We start from the raw sequence: 16,794 nt of genomic DNA on the forward strand, positions 1-16,794 counted from the left end.
GTAATACTATCTTCAACTCACTCGGGTGCATTGTAGCTAAAGAAAAAGGTGCTTATGGGCAGGATCTTCCAGACGGCAATTGGGGGCAGGGCCCGGGGACGCGGGATGACGTCAGGTGGAACTCCCAACGTCACCCCGCGTCATTTCCATTTTCAGGTCGGCGGGGACACAGCCGAGTCAGCTGCGCACCCAACCTGTCAACAGCCTATTGAGGCCATTGAGAAACTAATTATCATTAATGGACTTGCCCGTCCAACCTTAAGGTTGGCAGGCAGCCTGGGAGCCCTGGCGAGCTTCAGTAAAAACATGAAGCCTCATCCACGGGCGGGCTGAGATTTCATGAGGGTATTTAAATTTTTAATAAAGGTTTCAGTTAAAGTTATGGATATGTCCCAACTTATGTGACAGTGTCACATGGGGGGGACATGTCAGGGAAATTTTTCTATCATTTTTATTGCAAATTTTAATTCAGAGCCGATCTCCCTGAGGCAGCACTTAGCCTCAGGGGGATCAGTGCGCGAAAGAGTGCACTCCCAGCTGAGGGAATCTGCCCCGCCCACACGGAGGGCATAGCGCTTCCTGGCGGACGCCACGCTGGGCAGGCCTTAATTGACCCGCCCACGTAAAATGGCAGCACGCCCCCAATCGGGGGCACTGATCAGAGGCACGCCCACCCACCCCTTCACCCCAACAGGGGGAAAATTTTCCCTATAAAATGAACAGCTTATTTATATAACAAGTTAATGTCTTAGAAAGAAAAACAGTTTGCACAAGCAAACTTACTTTACTGTTCAGTGCTCCAGAGTGCAGTGGCCTGTAAAACTATTGCTTTTGTGATGAAACTGCTCAATTCAAACTATGGGATTTTCATTTGAATTAGTAATTTGCTGCTTTTTATTTGGAGAAAGAAAAAGCCACAATAACAAAGTACAAAAAATGCTTGAATATATGTGCAATAGTGACTGTGTCCATAATTACATGAATTCTGCTCAAAAGGCACACACAATGACTAGACACAGAACCGATCATACCTGCATTAATAGAAAGTTCTGCTAGTTTCATGGGAAGTTCTGATGGACTGACCCCAGCAGGCGAGCCTAGGATGTCAGGCAAAGCATTTCTTCGGCCCGTCCGTCCCGACGTAGCAAAGTCCAGCACAGGCTCCACCTCAGTCATTGTAACAATATGTCTTTATACCACCTGAAAGTATATGACAGTAACAAGTACTTCAACAACTTGCACTTGTTTAGGGTCTTCAACATCATAAAGCATTCCAAAGCACTTCATAGAAGCAAAAATAAATGAAGACAGACATGATGGCAGAAATACAAAAGAAAAATCAAAGTAATAAGCTTTTAGGAGGCTTTTGAAGGTAGGGAAAGAATTAGTAAAATGAAAGGGATTACCGCTGAAGGCTCTGCCATTGTGGGTTGAACAGACGAAAGGAAGATATACAAAGGAGACTAGAGTCAGAGGAGGTGGAGGCACATACTGAAACAGGATTGAATCACAAATCTAGGCCTGATGTTGTTTGACAGCCACAGGATATTAGATGCACCATCTGTTCAACAAGTACAACTGATTCACATTGAATCCACAGCCCCAATATTAGCAGCAACAGAATTGTATTTAACCATAATCTATAATCTCATGGCCTGACATATCCCTCACTCTATTACCATCAAGTTAGGAGATCCACCCTTGTTCAATAAGGAGTATAGGACAGCATGCTAGGAGCAGTACCGGGCATATCTAAAAATGAGATGCCAACCTGATAAAGATACAACATGAGAGACTACATGCATTCTAAAAAGTGAAAGCAGTGTGTTATAGACAAAGCTAAGTGATCCCACAATGGATCAAATCAAAGCTCTGCAGTCCTGCTGCATCCAGACATGAATGGTGGTGGACAATTACACAACTAACCAAAGGTGGCGGTGCCACAAATATCCCCATCCTCAATGATGGTGGAATCCACCTAAGGAGGGCAAAAGACAAGGCCAAGGCATTTGCAACCATTTTCAGTCAGAAATGCCAAGTGGATCATCCATCTCGACCTCTTCAAAGTTCCCAATGTCACAAATACAGTTCTTCGATCTGTGATCAAGAAACAGCTGAAGACCCTGGATACAGCATTGACCCTGACAACATCCTGACTGCAGTACTGATGACGTGCTCCAGAGTGCCTTTGAATGAGGCTGCAACCAACCCGTACCATGCAACCCCACCCCCCAACCCACCAGAAGCCTGCAAGCATATCCAACTGCATGGCTTTTCAGGCTCCCCATGTGGCGATTCCCCTGCCTGCCACTGGTTGAATACCAGCAGTGGCAAGATGAAGCCCTTAAGTAGGCATTTATTGCCACAAAGGGGCAGAATTTAATGTTCACCCCCTCCCCCAGCAGTGTTGTGTGAGGTGGGGGGGCATTTAATTGGGCAAAGGTAGGAAGGCGGCAGGGTCCCCATCCTGCATCCGGATGTCCGATTAAGTCTGGGACAGGACAGCCTTCCCACCCAGAGGCTAATTGAGGCCCTTAAGTGAATGGTACCGATTATATTACAGTAGAAAATTATTTAGTATTTATATGCATTTAACACTTTTACAGATATTAAAAGGAATTGTAACAGATTATAAATTACAAACTAAAAGATCCCATTTAAAGACAAGTTGGCCACTTATACAGTTTTTTTCAGTCAAAGTTACAGCTTAGAGCAAAAAGAGCACTCATGCAAATTATGTCTATCTTTCGTCCAGGTTTTGAAAATCTGAATGGCACTATCAGCATATAAGGTAATTAACATAGACTATTAATCATTGATGGCTATTAACCATTTAGAGTACTAGGTTTAAAGAATGCACATGGTCATCATGACTGATAGCTATACTTATGAAAATAATCAATAGCACAACACAAATTTTTTGTTTACCATGGAAAAACAACAATATCTATGTCAGCAGGAATGCATCTTGTTATTTTAATCTGCTTCAGTGGACTCTTCAGCACTCCGCCAGCATCTGTTAAAGAACCTAATGCCACCTGAGATGACACCTCCAATTTTACGGGCATATACTCACCATTCAGCAGAATAGATTTTAAATTTGATAAATGTCAATGTGCAGGCTCTCCAAGAATATGCAGGCCATTTTCTTGAATGAACATGAAGATTTAAGGAAAAAAACTAAGACATCTTTTAGATGAGTGTCATGAAGCTATTAATGTATATATTATTGGAAAATATTTTTATTTTAAAATAGAGATTTAGTCTGTGGGTGTGTCTTAATTGGATTAAAGCCAGCTAGTCTGGGTGCTTTGATGTGTACTAGTTTTGATATGTAAGATTGAGAGAGAGTGCATTTGCATTTTTCGAATACAGCATTCAAGAAATGGGGTGAATTCTGGCATCTATCTAGCAGAGACCAAGCAATATGAAAGGGGATTTATTGTTAGAAGAGGCTGGTAATACAATGAGAATTTACATTCAACGGGCTGTGCTAGGTATAACAAGACAACTGTGTGTGTGTAGAGCAGAGGCAATGTGAGATCAAAAGCAGCTGTAAGCCTCCAACTGTCTCCACAGGAACCAAAGTGAAAAGAGCCTCATTTTGAATTTGTAAGGTGAAAATGCTTTGCTTGGTGTCTGGTTAAGTCTCTGTGTTGCTGTTGCCTTAATGGAGATTAGTCTGGGAATTTGTTAAAAGTTATGATAGTAGTAATTTGTAGCCATGTGTACATATTTAACTTGTGTAAATTAATAGAATGTTTCATTTAGCTTAATATAAAACCTCTTGAGAACTGATGGCATGATTCTTAAATTTAAAGTTGCATCTCAAACATAACACTTAACCTATATTTTATGACAGTTGTTTAAAGTTTCCTTCTGCGATTTTTAAAAATAACTCAGCTTTACCAGCTGCTCGGTCATAACAATGAGTCTGCCCTCAGGTGGGCATAAAGTATTCCATAAACGCATGTGAAGATTAGAGGAGTTCTCCCAATGCACAGCCGAGGTTTAACCCTCAACCAAGTCCAGAAAAACAGATGATTTTGTTATTTATCTCTTTGTGGGACCTTGCTGTGTGAAAATAACTGCCAAGTTACAAGTGACTCAACTTCTAAGTACTTCAATGCTATGAAGTACTTTAGCACATGCCAAGAATGATGTAAAAGGTGCTATATAAATGCAAATTCTTTAAATTTAAACTTTCCACAATAAAGTGTCACTAACAAGGTATAAAAATCATAATTGCTTTCATTCTTGAAACTGTATTTTCTCAGCAAATACAAGATATTTAGAATCTGTATCACAATTACCAGATTGCACCAGTGGCTGTTTAATATTCATTCTGAAACATTTTGAAAATGAGCAATTATACACTTTCCCCATTTCAAATAACCCAGTTATACATGCGCCAAGTCATCCAGTAATTATTAGAAATCTTCACAGAAACTTACTCATTGAGGTGAATGAATCTTAAAGGCAGTCAAGTTGGATTTCCCCAAATTGAAATGTTTAAAACATATCAAGTAATTACATATCTGAGTCAGATCTTTCATGATTTGCTAATGATACTTGTAGCAAACGTGTTATCATGTAATGCAGTAAATATTTATTAATCAGCTCACATAGATCTATGTTGATCCTGTATGTGCCATAACTGTATCAGGAGATGCAGTTGTCCCTTGGAGTCTATGTAATCTAATTGCTGGACATCCAGAAGTCAATTAAGAAGTGAACTGCTGTTGGAGCGAAGTTCACTGGTAAGCAAGTGGTTTTAATTTCAGGTCAACAGAAACCAGCAATAAACAATGCTGTTCTCTTTTTAAAAAAATATACTTTGGCACTTTTAAGTCCTATTTCAAAGTGCAACCTTCAGTGAGATTTAAAAGAAACAGGTCAGGGAGATCCCAGTGCTCCTTTGCAGGAAAATGATATATACATGTTTTATGGCAATACATACACAGATACTTATTTGGTCCATGTCAGAAGTTCTGAATTAATTCCTGGCTATTTATCAACATTGCTTGTGATTCACTGGTTGTCATGGTAGTCGTGGCAACATATACCACAGAATGTAAACCTTGTATAAATAACATGCTTTGTGGGTTAGTATGTGAATTGCATTCGTTACTTTGCTGATCTCATGTGCATGTCACCACATTTACCAGCTCTGAATCCTCCACAGCCTTTCCACTCCCAACCCGTTTTTTCTGTATCTTCCCCTAATCTGTCCAGAGCCACAGCCAGTCTTGTTTTCAGCCAGCTGACTATGATGTAACTGATCGAGTGAATTTATGCTGGAGGCAGCCCTCATTCGATGTCAGTTAGCAGCCGCATTAGAAGTATGCGAGAACGGTGAGAGACATGGGTTTCAGCACAATGAAGGGTGCGATTTCTCCAAGATACAGGAATATAAATCTATGGCACAAAATATCTCTATTAGTAACTGAAAGTCCAAGTTTAGTGGCATTGAATTTGCAACTTTGTCCATAGCAGGAATCCACTGCTTTAAGGAGGAATACTCTACAAGCAAAGTAAGTATCTGTCAGGAAGATATAATAATTCCCATATTATTGGAATTTATTGTAAAATGTGTGAGTGAGTGAGTGAGAGAATTAATTGGATTAAAGGCAGCTGCTCTAAAGGCTTTGATGTAAACATGGGGGACGTTTAGAATGCAAGGTGTAAAAGGACATTTCCATTTTTAAATAAACCAGGCTAGATTGTTTTCAAAGGAGGATGAAATGTATCACCTAGTCAGGTGAAGTTTAGAAACTGTTTATTTTTTTCTAAAGATTACTGGCAAAACTTAGTGCTATGAGAGATTTTTATTATCAGAAATGTAAAGTCCAAAGATATTGTGAGACAATGGGAATTTGCATTCAAAGGGCAAAATATATATTAAGGAGCGAAGGCTGTGTGTAAAGGTAGGCATTTTTAAGATCCAACAAGTGTGAAAAGCCTTCAGCATCTATGCCTCAAGCTGTTGTGTTCAAATAACTGAAGTTAAAAAAAAAACTCTATGAATTCGACTTGTTCAGGCTTTTATATGTCACCTTGCCTGGGTTTTTTAAAGTCTGTGTCTTACTGTTGCTTTAACGAAAGTGTAACTGGGAGTTAGATAATTAGGGGATTTAGGAGTTATCATAGTAGTAATTTGTAGACCTGTGTGTTTAAAATCATTTCTCTTACTAATAAATGCTTAATCTAGTTTTGTAAAAAACTATAAGACTTGGTGGTCTTATTACTACTGAATTCAAAGCACGCATCTCGAAATTTATACAAATTGCAAAATAAATTGTGGCAGTTGTTTCAAATTTCCCTTAGGGATTTGAACAATTCAGCATTCACCATCAGTTGTGCCATAACAGTATCACATAAATATTCAACACTATGCATCCCACAATTTCATTTCATAGTCATGAGAGCAGAATTTCATGTCTCTTCAGGTGCCATACTCTGAGAGGACATTGGCCACCATGGACCTCATGTTAATCTTGTTCGAGACGCGTGGATCATCTTCATTGGTTTTTGAAGTTCTTTAGAAAGATCATTCTTTGTCTACCTTGATCTCTTACAAATCAATTTTTCCCATCAGCATCAGGCTTTCGAAATCATGATTTCTTGCCCAGGGAATTCCAACTGTCTCTTCCTGATCTTGGTGAGCAGAGTTCTTTTGGTCTCAGATTTTACTAACACCTCTTCATTGATAAATGAGACTTATTCAAGATATCTTGATTATTCATCTCAAAAACCACAACCCTGCATCTTCAATTCTTCTCTGCATTGCTTCACTGATCATCCAACACGCACTTCCGTATGTCAAAATTGGTGTGATGTAGCATTCCAGGATTCTCAGTTTTGCTTCCGTGGCTTATCTTGAGTTGATCATAATCTGTTTCATTTTTTGAAATGTACATTTGGCCATTTCAATCCTTTGTCTTAATTCTTTGTCTGATGCTAATTCTTTGTCCGATGCTAACATACTCAACATACATTGGTAGCAAAACGCGTCTACCTGTTTTATCGAATTCTTCACTGTGATCGTCCAATCTGGTGTGATTTTCTTTTTGGACACCACTAGACATTTTGTTTTCTATAATTTATGCTCAGCTCTTTCTTCTCACTCACTCACTACACTATCTAAAATATTTTGCAGTTTCTCTTCAGAGTCAGCAATAGGTGCAGTATCATCACTGCACCTATTAGGGTTGTAACCTCCAGCTAATAATCGAGGAATGTCTTCAATCGCTCTAAGAATTTTTTCACTATACAAACTGAATAAGTCTGGGCAGAAAGCACACCCCTAGTCTGACCCCCTCTTTTTTAATCTTCACAAAATTGCTTAGATCATTCTGAACTTTTATGACTGTGGTTTGTTCCCAATAAAGATTTTCTATTGCTCTAAGATCTTTGCCATCAACATCAAGAGACTAACATGCTCATCAGTTCATGTTTCACCTTCATTACTATAAAATCAATAAAAGACATGGATACAATTTTTTTCATCTCTTATGGCTCTTTCTAATAGCATGCATCCACAAAAGATAGCACTTCTCGTTCCTCTTTCTTCTACAAAACTACATTGAAGAGCTGAAATTTCTGGCTTTACCTAGCTCCTGGCCCTATTCATCAGTACGCTAAAAGGAGGATCTTAATAATGTGACTCATCAAATTGATAGCGCGATGGAGTAGTTCACATCATGTTTAGGAGACTTTGGAATAGACGAAGTGACTCACATCTTTAATGAAGTTTACGAGATGGGAGAAATTCCAGAAAACTTAAGTAAATCATGACAAAATGTTTGCTTCTAGACCTACTTTAAGCAACAACTCAAAGCACAAAATGCAACAGAAACAAGTTCTTTGAAGAGATTAAGTATGGAGATCCCTATATGACATTTCCAAGAATACTTGTTTGTTCTGTTGAATTGTCAAATAAGGTCCATTTCATTAGCCATATCCAATGCTCAACTTCTGACCATCTCCTCTGATTGAAGCCGGAAAGAGACAGATGGGGATTTCCAATACCAGTCCAGTTCCGACATTTTGGGAAGGATGTCCATGTCAATACGTTGAGACAGATGGAGCTAAATTTTCAACTTTAGCATATCTCAATATCCTGGAATGCAACCATCACAAATGTGTTCAATTCATTAAATTCACTGCATGCATCACTCTCCTGACTTTTGCATTTAGATGTTGGAGAATTTTCTGTGAACTAGGAAATGAGTAACTAGTCAGAATACCCAGGCTCTAACCTGCTTCTGTAGCAAAGCTGTTGATATGGTTGGTCCAGTTAAAGCTTGTGATCATTGCCAAATACTCCACCATCCAACACTTTTACTTTTTCAGTGCAGTGGGGCAAGACAGCACAAAACTTAGTTGTGAAGGGAAAACTTTGGACTGATTTTTGGAAGCTTTTCTTTGCACAGAATGGTCAACAGCTGTAACAGGTTGCCAGGCATGTCGTTAAATCTAGGACACTGATCTCATTTTAAAAAGGAGCGAGAAGATGGTGGGATTGGCATTCCAGAAGGATAAAGTTAAATCGGCTGAAGCGCATTCTTCATCTTGTGATATATAATGTATAATGAAAAACCTTCAATTGGAAAAGAATCTGTAAGAGGCATATCACAGTGACAAACTGAGGTTGGGTAAATTACAGTTAACAAATAATGAGCAATAATTTTGCCAGCCTTTTTCTATGAGAAGGTATGCATGTTCTCAGACAGAAATGGCAAAAAGCAAAGTTTTGCAGTTTCAGTATACAACTTGCTTGCATATATAACATGCTCAAAAATTTAAACTGATGAAACAGGGTAATGTTATCATCTGTACGACAGAGCACAATACATTAATTTCTAAGTCTTTGTATTGATTTTCTAAAAGTCCTTTCACTTCGGTTTTAGTCCATGTGCCAAATATGCACTATGATGCAAATTAGGCAGCTGTTTCATGGAAAGCAAGATCCCACATAACAATGAGATTAAAAGCCAGTTCATTCACTATTATTGGTCAAGTAGGAACATTGGCCAGACTCCACATTAATCCCTGATCCTCTTCAAATAGTCACAGGACTTTCAACATCCATCTGAATCATCAGAACAAGGAAACAAGACCTCAGGAAACCTCCAACATGCAGCATGCAATCTAAGCTGGCAGTACTGATGATAAGCTCAAAGCCACAACTGATTAACAACGGAGGAATACTTAACTGACCCAAACTAACAGATAAAGCAGGAAAAGGAGAGAAAAACTAATGTGTAGTATAGACCAGTGATGCACATATATAATATTTGATTAGGCTATGGGCCCTAACAATATTCCAGCAATGGTACTGAAGACTTGAGCTCCAGAATAGCTGTGCCCCTAGCCAAGCTGTTTCAGTACAGCTACAACACTGGCACCTACCTGGAAATATGGAAATTTGCCCAGGTGTGTCCTATCCACCAAAAGCAGGACATATCCAACCCAACCAATTACCGCCCCATCAGCCTACTCGCCATCAGCAAAGTAATGGAAGGATCATCAACAGCGCTATCAAGCGGCACTTACTCAGCAATAATCTGCTCACTAACCTGCTCACTAACACTCAGTTTGGGTCCTGCTAGGGCTACTCAGCTCCTGACCTCATTACGGCCTTGGTCCAAACATGGACAGAAAGAGCTGAACTCCACAGGTGAGGCGAGAGTGACAGCCCTTGACATCAAGGCAGCCTAGCAAAACTGGAGTCAATGGGAATCAGGAGGAAAACTTCCCGCTGGTTGGAGTCATACTTAGCACAATGGAAGATGGTTTTGGTTGTTGAAGGTCAATCGTCTCAGTCCCAGGACATCACTGCAGGAGTTCCTCAGGGTAGTGTCCTTGGCCCAACCATCTTCAGCTGCTTCATCAATGACCTTCCTCCCATCATAAGTCAGAAATGGGGATGTTCGCTGATGATTGCACAATGTTCAGCACCATTTGTGATTCCTCAGATACTGAAGCAGTCTGTGCCCTTATGCAGCAAGACCTGGACAACATTCAGGATTAGGTTGATAAATGGCAAGTAACGTTCACGCAACATAAGTTGCAATGGCCATCTCAACAAAGAGAGAATCCAACCATCCCCCCTTGACATTCAATGGCGTTACCATTGTTGAATCCCCCACTATCAACACCCTGGGGGTTACCATTGACCAGAAACTGAACTGAGCTAGCCATATAAATACTATGGCTACAAGAGCAGGTCAGAGGCTGGGACTCACCCCCTGACTCCCCAAAGCCTATCCACCATCTACAAGGCACAAGTCAGGAGTGTGATGGAATACTCTCCACTTGCCTGGATGAGTGCAGCTCCAACAACACTCAAAAAGCTTGACACCATCCAGGACAAAGCAGCCCACTTGATTGGCACCCTATCCACTACCTTAAATATTCACTCCCTCTGCCACCGACGCACAGTGTCAGCAGTGTGTACTGCATACAAGTTGCACTGCAGCAACTCACCAAGGATCCTTCGATAGTATCTTCCAAACCCGTGACCTCTACCACCGCAAGGACAAAGGGCAGCAGATGCATTGGAATACCACCACCTGCAAGTTCTTCTCCAAGCCACATGCCATCTGGACGTGGAAGTATATCACCATTCCTTCATCGTCGCTTGGTCAAAACCCTGGAACTCTCCCCCTAACGGCACTGTGGGTGTACCTACTCCAAATGGACTGCAGCAGTTCAAGGCGGCAGCTCACCACCATCTTCTCAAGGGCAATTAGGGATGGGCAATGATAATTTTTTTAAAAGTTGTGTCCATTGCTCTGCACATAGCCTTAGTGAAGTACCTTGAAGGACGGGCATGCATTTTAACCCCAGGGAGTCAATAACCTTCTCATTCAGGGGTCTCCACTGATTTTAACAGCTGGTCCTCTTTTATGGACCATCAGCCAGCTGCCTGGTTTTAAGAAAGTTAAAATCACACGCTGCAGCAGCCACTTAGTGGTGCCACAAGATGGAGAGCAGGGAGACAATGCAGCTGAAGCCCAGGCTTTCTTTGCAGGGCCCATAAGAGCACACCTGTTTGCTTTACTATTATGCACTATGATTATTCGGTTTTGTTCATAGACTAAAACTGATGGTGGTCCGTGTTACCTATGAATTTGACATCTGGTCTTTTCCATGTTTTAGTTTAACTTTAAGTCAACAAGGTCTGTTATTTTTCTCTGTCCAAATTTCTTTCCTTTTCATCTTTCCTTTCTTAAGGCAATGATTCATGCTGGGTCATGAGTTCACAGGTCCTGGACTGTGTCCAGTATCACCACCAAACAGCTATGATTTAGATGTAAGCATAGAAATTGGAGTTAGATTTCCCACTAATTCATTATCCATGGGCAGAAAATTTAGCCTTTAAAAGCTTCCTCAGGTTTTATCCAATCCAATCCTATCCTCACCCAGTGCATTTCCTAACGGCACCACTGGATGACAATAAGTAGGAAAATTGACTGATTTTTCCCTTCCTTTCAGTTTCATATCATCTTCCTAGAACTTATAGTTTAATACTAATATTAGTACATTATGCCATTTTCAGCTGTAAGAGCACTAGGCCTCACTTCTGAAAGTTGCTGCAGACACATTCCTCATGCATGAGCATGGACACCCCACAGGAGCTAACTTAAGAAAACCCAAATTTTCCTTCAACAGGGCATCAGCACCATCTGATCAGTTTTCATCTTTGTCATTCATCAACGGCAGTAAGGCAAGTAACCAGAATATCCACCCAATATTAGATTTGAAACTCAAACTATTTTTATCAGGCCTCAGTTGCATTCTGTTGGCAAGCTGTTCAGGCATTTCCAGTGCAGACAGGCAGTGTGTCATTTTAGGAGTATGGGAAAGTAGAGATACCTGACAGTTGAGCATTGTCCTCTCCTTTGTTTTTGCTAATGTACCATTGGCCCATTGGAGACATGTAGGAAGACGATTTATAATTTGCAGCATCACAAACATAGCCTTGGAATTCCCAAAAAAACTCTAGTGGGTACTGTTGGAGATGCAGAGTCTGTTTGTTAATGGCAGCATGCTATTGATATTAGGCAGAGGTTGTTTTCTTGCTACGGACAGTATGCGATCAATGTAACAATGCTATTCATTACTGGATGCTAAAATGTGAGAAATATGGCCAAAATGGAATAGAGGGGAATAACTCTCATTTTTCCACTTATTGGTTTCCATGTGATAAAATAGATAGCAACGGTGAGCAATCACAGGAACAAGCTCAAATTAATCCTCATCACAGTGCACTGAAGCTCCTTGATCAAATTATCATCTGAGTTCACAATTAATGGAGGAATTTTTACATCATTCCTGAAAAATGGGGTTCAGCTACATACAAGTTTGCTAAACGTACGCCAGCTATGGCTCAGTTAGATCATGGAAATACCTTTATTAGTTATGTTCTAATTCATCAAAGCCCTGTAATTCTCCAATAATATGTACTTTGACAGAGGCTTTGTTTTGGCTACCAGCTGCAAATTGATTATTTTTACACACACACACACACACACTCAAAACTAAAGGCTGGGAGGCGATTATTTGAGTTTGCATGTTAGATAAATCAGCAGCTAGTTACCAAAGAGCGTTTCATTGTTGGCCTTTTGCAAATGGATGTAAATTGCACACTTTGAGCAGCAATCTCAATATATTTTGACAGCTTTTCCTGCTACCCTAGCAGGATAAGAAAAAAAAAATGATACACCATCCCTGGGGTAAACATCTCCTGTCTTTTCCAATATCAAACTATTCAGTAAAAAACGCTTCAAATAGCATGATTTGAATGCACTATTGTTTGCTGCTGTTTCCTAGCCTAGCTACATTTTTGATACTCATACGTAGATTCACCATCATACACAAATAATTACACAGGGGCAGAAACAGACAAACAAAGATATTGATACACAAAGCACAGATGCTTGAGGGGTAATTTTATGAGCTTTTGTTCCTGATGGGTATTTTCTACGGAGCATGCAAAGCGGAAATCCAGGCACACATTGCCCAGTTTTCCAAACGTTAAACTGGATAGTTGGCAAATTGTGAACAGCGAACACCTAAGTTTTGAATGTGGACAAGGATCTCTTCTGAGGCACAGACTTGTAAAATGACTCCCTTGGACTTGTACCTATATTTGAGATTTTGAGGCCTCCTGTCTGACAGAAAATGGTGGCATATAAAACTTATTGTCCCATTCCTATTGCCATCATTGGGCAGCTGGAGAACCCATCTGTCTGGCAGTAGGTGCTTTTATTATGCAAATCAGGATCCAGCAATGTTACATTTTAATTTAGTAATTTAGTTGGGAGTGTTCCTCGGTGCACCAAAACTACCTAGACTGCTACTATACCAAGTTGCCACTCAAGTACAAATCCTCTACCACAGACCTATCCCTTTATCCGGGTCCGGAGGCTGTCCAGACTGCCTTATGTTCTGGCAGCCTGGAGCCAGTAGGCTCCAAATACAGTCTGGATCCGGATGTTCGCTTTACCACCTGTTGGCCATTATGTGATGCCCATTGCTTTAGGTGGGAAATCAGCTAGTGGGATCCAAATCAAGCCCAGGAGCTTCAATTCTGCAGCAGAGAGTTTCACACTCCGCTTGTTTCTCGCTATTCTTGATGGCTCTTTGGGTCTCTGATCTAGCAGTTTCTCTCAGGTTGGTGTTCAGCTATTGAGGCACGGTGCTGTCAAACTCAAACATGGAGCTGGGCTGGTTGAGGATCTCCCGAAAGTGAAGAGCCTGAAGAACAACAAGGCAACTGGGATCAATGAGATACCAGAGGAGCTACTGAAACACGGTAAGAACAGTCTCACAACAGTGCTCACAAGCTTGTTCAACAAGATCTGGACTGCGGAGGATGCCCTGGAGGCGAGGGGTAATTGTCAAGCTGCCAAAGAAAGGAGCCTCACTGGAGGGCACAACACTGTTATACCTGGCAAGTTCTTCAGTATGGTGCTCCTCAACGGATTGAAAGCAGAAGTAGACGCTACCCTTTGCAAAGTACAGACAGGTTTCCGGAGTGGCAGATCATGCTGTCAGCAGATCTTTATACTCAGGAACATCACAGAACAGAGTCTAGAGTATCAGAAGCCACATGTTATCAAGTTCAATGATTTCAAAAAGGCTTTCGGTAGCACCCATTGCCAGTCACTCTGCTACATCGCAAGATAGTACGGCATCCTGGGCACGTAAATTAACATCTTCAAAGCATTATACCATGACTCCAGCTGCTGCATCAAGGTCAGCTCAGGCACCTTGGACTCATTCAATGTCATCACAGGAGTATGGCAAGGCTGCATACTCTCCCCATTCCTTTGCCTCTTGGTTATCGATTTCATCATGAGGAAAGTGATGGTGGTGCATCCCATGGCAACAACACTAGTTGTTGCCACGTGATTTCACTGACAACAATTGCCCTGCTGAATATTTGCATGTACTCCAAGACATGATCACCAGCCTTGAGAGCAGCACCACCAAAGGTTGGTCTACCCATTAGTTGCAAGAGGGCCTCGAGAATAATGAAGAGATGGCATCAAGGCCCTCCCATCACTATCGGACAACAGAACATGGAGGACATCGACCACTTTCCCCTACCTGGGGAGCAACAACGCCAGGGACAGCAACACAGACATCCACACAAGAATCAGCAAAGCAGCATCAGTTATAATCAAGACCATTCCATTTGTTTTCATCACCTCCATTATGTTTTATATGGATAAAAACTAAATTTTTGTCCTGTGGAGCAAAAGCCAAGGAGTATGGGAAATTTCAATGCTGGAAAGGGAAAATGGATTGCATTTTGACAGAGACATATACTCAATATTTTATTTTTAATGTGAGAAGCTTAGGTAAACAATTAAGTGTAGAGCCCACCAAAGTTTGAATGAGAAGGACCAGTAAATCATGAGAAATAATAAAAAAAATACTGCAAATGCTGCATAGCTGGGGAAAAGAAAGAAAATGCTGGAAACATATGGCAGATCAATCAGCGTCCGTAAGCAGAAAGATAGATCAATCTTTTCAGTGTAGAATCTTGCCAGCTCTTATAAAAGGAAGCTAGCTTTTCAGTCTAAAGATGCTGATAGATTTGCAACATAACACAGGATGACGATGTTGGGCAACACCCAGCTTGAGTTTCAAAATCTGATCGCAGAAGACTCCTGGTAATTCATTATATTCATTACAATTTAAAATAAAAGGTAGCTATCATGTGATGAAAAATGGAGTATCAGATAATGTGAGAAAGCACTAGATCAAAACAGAACTTAGAATCTAAATAATGACAATATTAAAAAGACATTAGATTAAGATGTGACAGTATTCGCAAGACAACACTATTATTTCAGTTCATTATTCTGCTCCTGAAAAGAGAGCTCACTAACATACAATGACATATTGTTCCCTACAGTCTGATGCAGAATTTAATACTTGTATTGAATTTGATGTTGATTTGATTTAAGTTGGGTGCACAATTCATTATTTGATTCTATGCCACATAAAACAGGATAAAGTCAATACGCTACAAAAACAAAAATAGCTGGAAAAACTCAGCAGGTCTGACAGCATCTGTGGAGACGAACACAGTTAACATTTCGAATCCGTATGACTCTTCAACAGAACTAAGGAAATATAGAAATGAGGTGAAATATAAGCTGGTTGAGGGGGGTGGCACAGGTAGAGCTGGATAGAGGGCCAGTGATAGATGGAGGCAAAGAAGAGATTGCTATTTTGTCTATGACATCTTTGGCAAAGGGGTGTCGACAGTGGTGATATTATCTAAGGAATGTGCTAATGGTGACATGAAGGGTAGAAAGCAGGACAAGCAAGTAACAGATGGCCCTAGTGGGGGTGGGGTGGGGGGAAGGGATCGAAATGGGCTAAAAGGTGGAGATAAAACGATAGATCGAAATAAATTTAAAAGTAGGTGGGAAAATAAAAATATATTTTAAAAATGATAAATTATTGGAAAAAGGGGGGAACAGAAAGGGGGTGGGGATGGAGGAGAGAGTTCATGATCTGAATCCGTTGAACTCAATGTTAAGTCTGGAAGGCTGTAGAGTGCCTAGTCGAAGATGAGGTGCTGTTCCTCTAGTTTGCGTTTAGCTTCACTGGAACGTTGCAGCAGGCCAAGGACGGACATGTGGGCATGAGAGCAGAGTGGTTGTTGAAATGACAAGCGACAGGGAGGTCTGGGTCATGCTTGCGGACAGACCGAAGATGTTCCGCAAAGGGGTCACCCAGTCTGCGTTTGGGCTCTCCAATGTAGAGGAGGCCACATTGGGAGCAGCGAATGCAGTAGACTAAATTGCTGCTTCACTTGAAAGGAGTGTTTGGGCCCTTGGACGGTGAGAAGGGGGGGAAGTAAAGGGGCAGGTGTTACACCTTCTGCGGTTGCATGGGTAGGTGCCGTAGGAGGGGGTTGAGGTGTAGGGGGTGATGGACGAGTGGACCAGGGTGTTCCAGAGGGAATGATCCCTGCGGAATGCTGCCGGGGGGGTGAAGGGAAGATGTGTTTGGTGGTGGCATCATGCTGGAGTTGGCGGAAATGGCGGAGGATGATCCTTTGAAAGCGGAGGCTGGTGGGGTGATAAGTGAGGACAAGGGGGACCCTATCATGGTTCTGGGAGGGTGAGGAAGGTGTGAGGGCAGATGTGTGGGAGATGGGCCAGACACAGTTGAGGGCCCTGTCAACCACCGTAGGTGGAAAACCTCAGTTAAGGAAGAAGGAAGACATGTCAGAGGAACTGTTTTGGAAAGTAGCATCAT

General features: G+C 41.2%; 1 protein-coding gene across 7 annotated transcripts in view; it reads right to left on the reverse strand.

Moving 5' to 3' along the window:
* Positions 1–16,794, reverse strand: part of pkib (protein kinase (cAMP-dependent, catalytic) inhibitor beta) — a 115,055-nt gene that overhangs the window by 7,197 nt on the left and 91,064 nt on the right. For all 7 annotated transcript variants that reach the window (XM_078567134.1, XM_078567132.1, XM_078567128.1 and 4 more), the window contains one exon: positions 1,032–1,200. In XM_078567134.1, the coding sequence (XP_078423260.1) occupies positions 1,032–1,176 (145 nt within the window). In that variant the 5' untranslated portion in view covers positions 1,177–1,200. The remainder of the gene's footprint in view (positions 1–1,031; positions 1,201–16,794) is intronic.

Source organism: Cetorhinus maximus, chromosome 21 (assembly GCF_964194155.1).
Source record: "Cetorhinus maximus chromosome 21, sCetMax3.hap1.1, whole genome shotgun sequence".
Taxonomy (NCBI): Eukaryota; Metazoa; Chordata; class Chondrichthyes; order Lamniformes; family Cetorhinidae; genus Cetorhinus; species Cetorhinus maximus.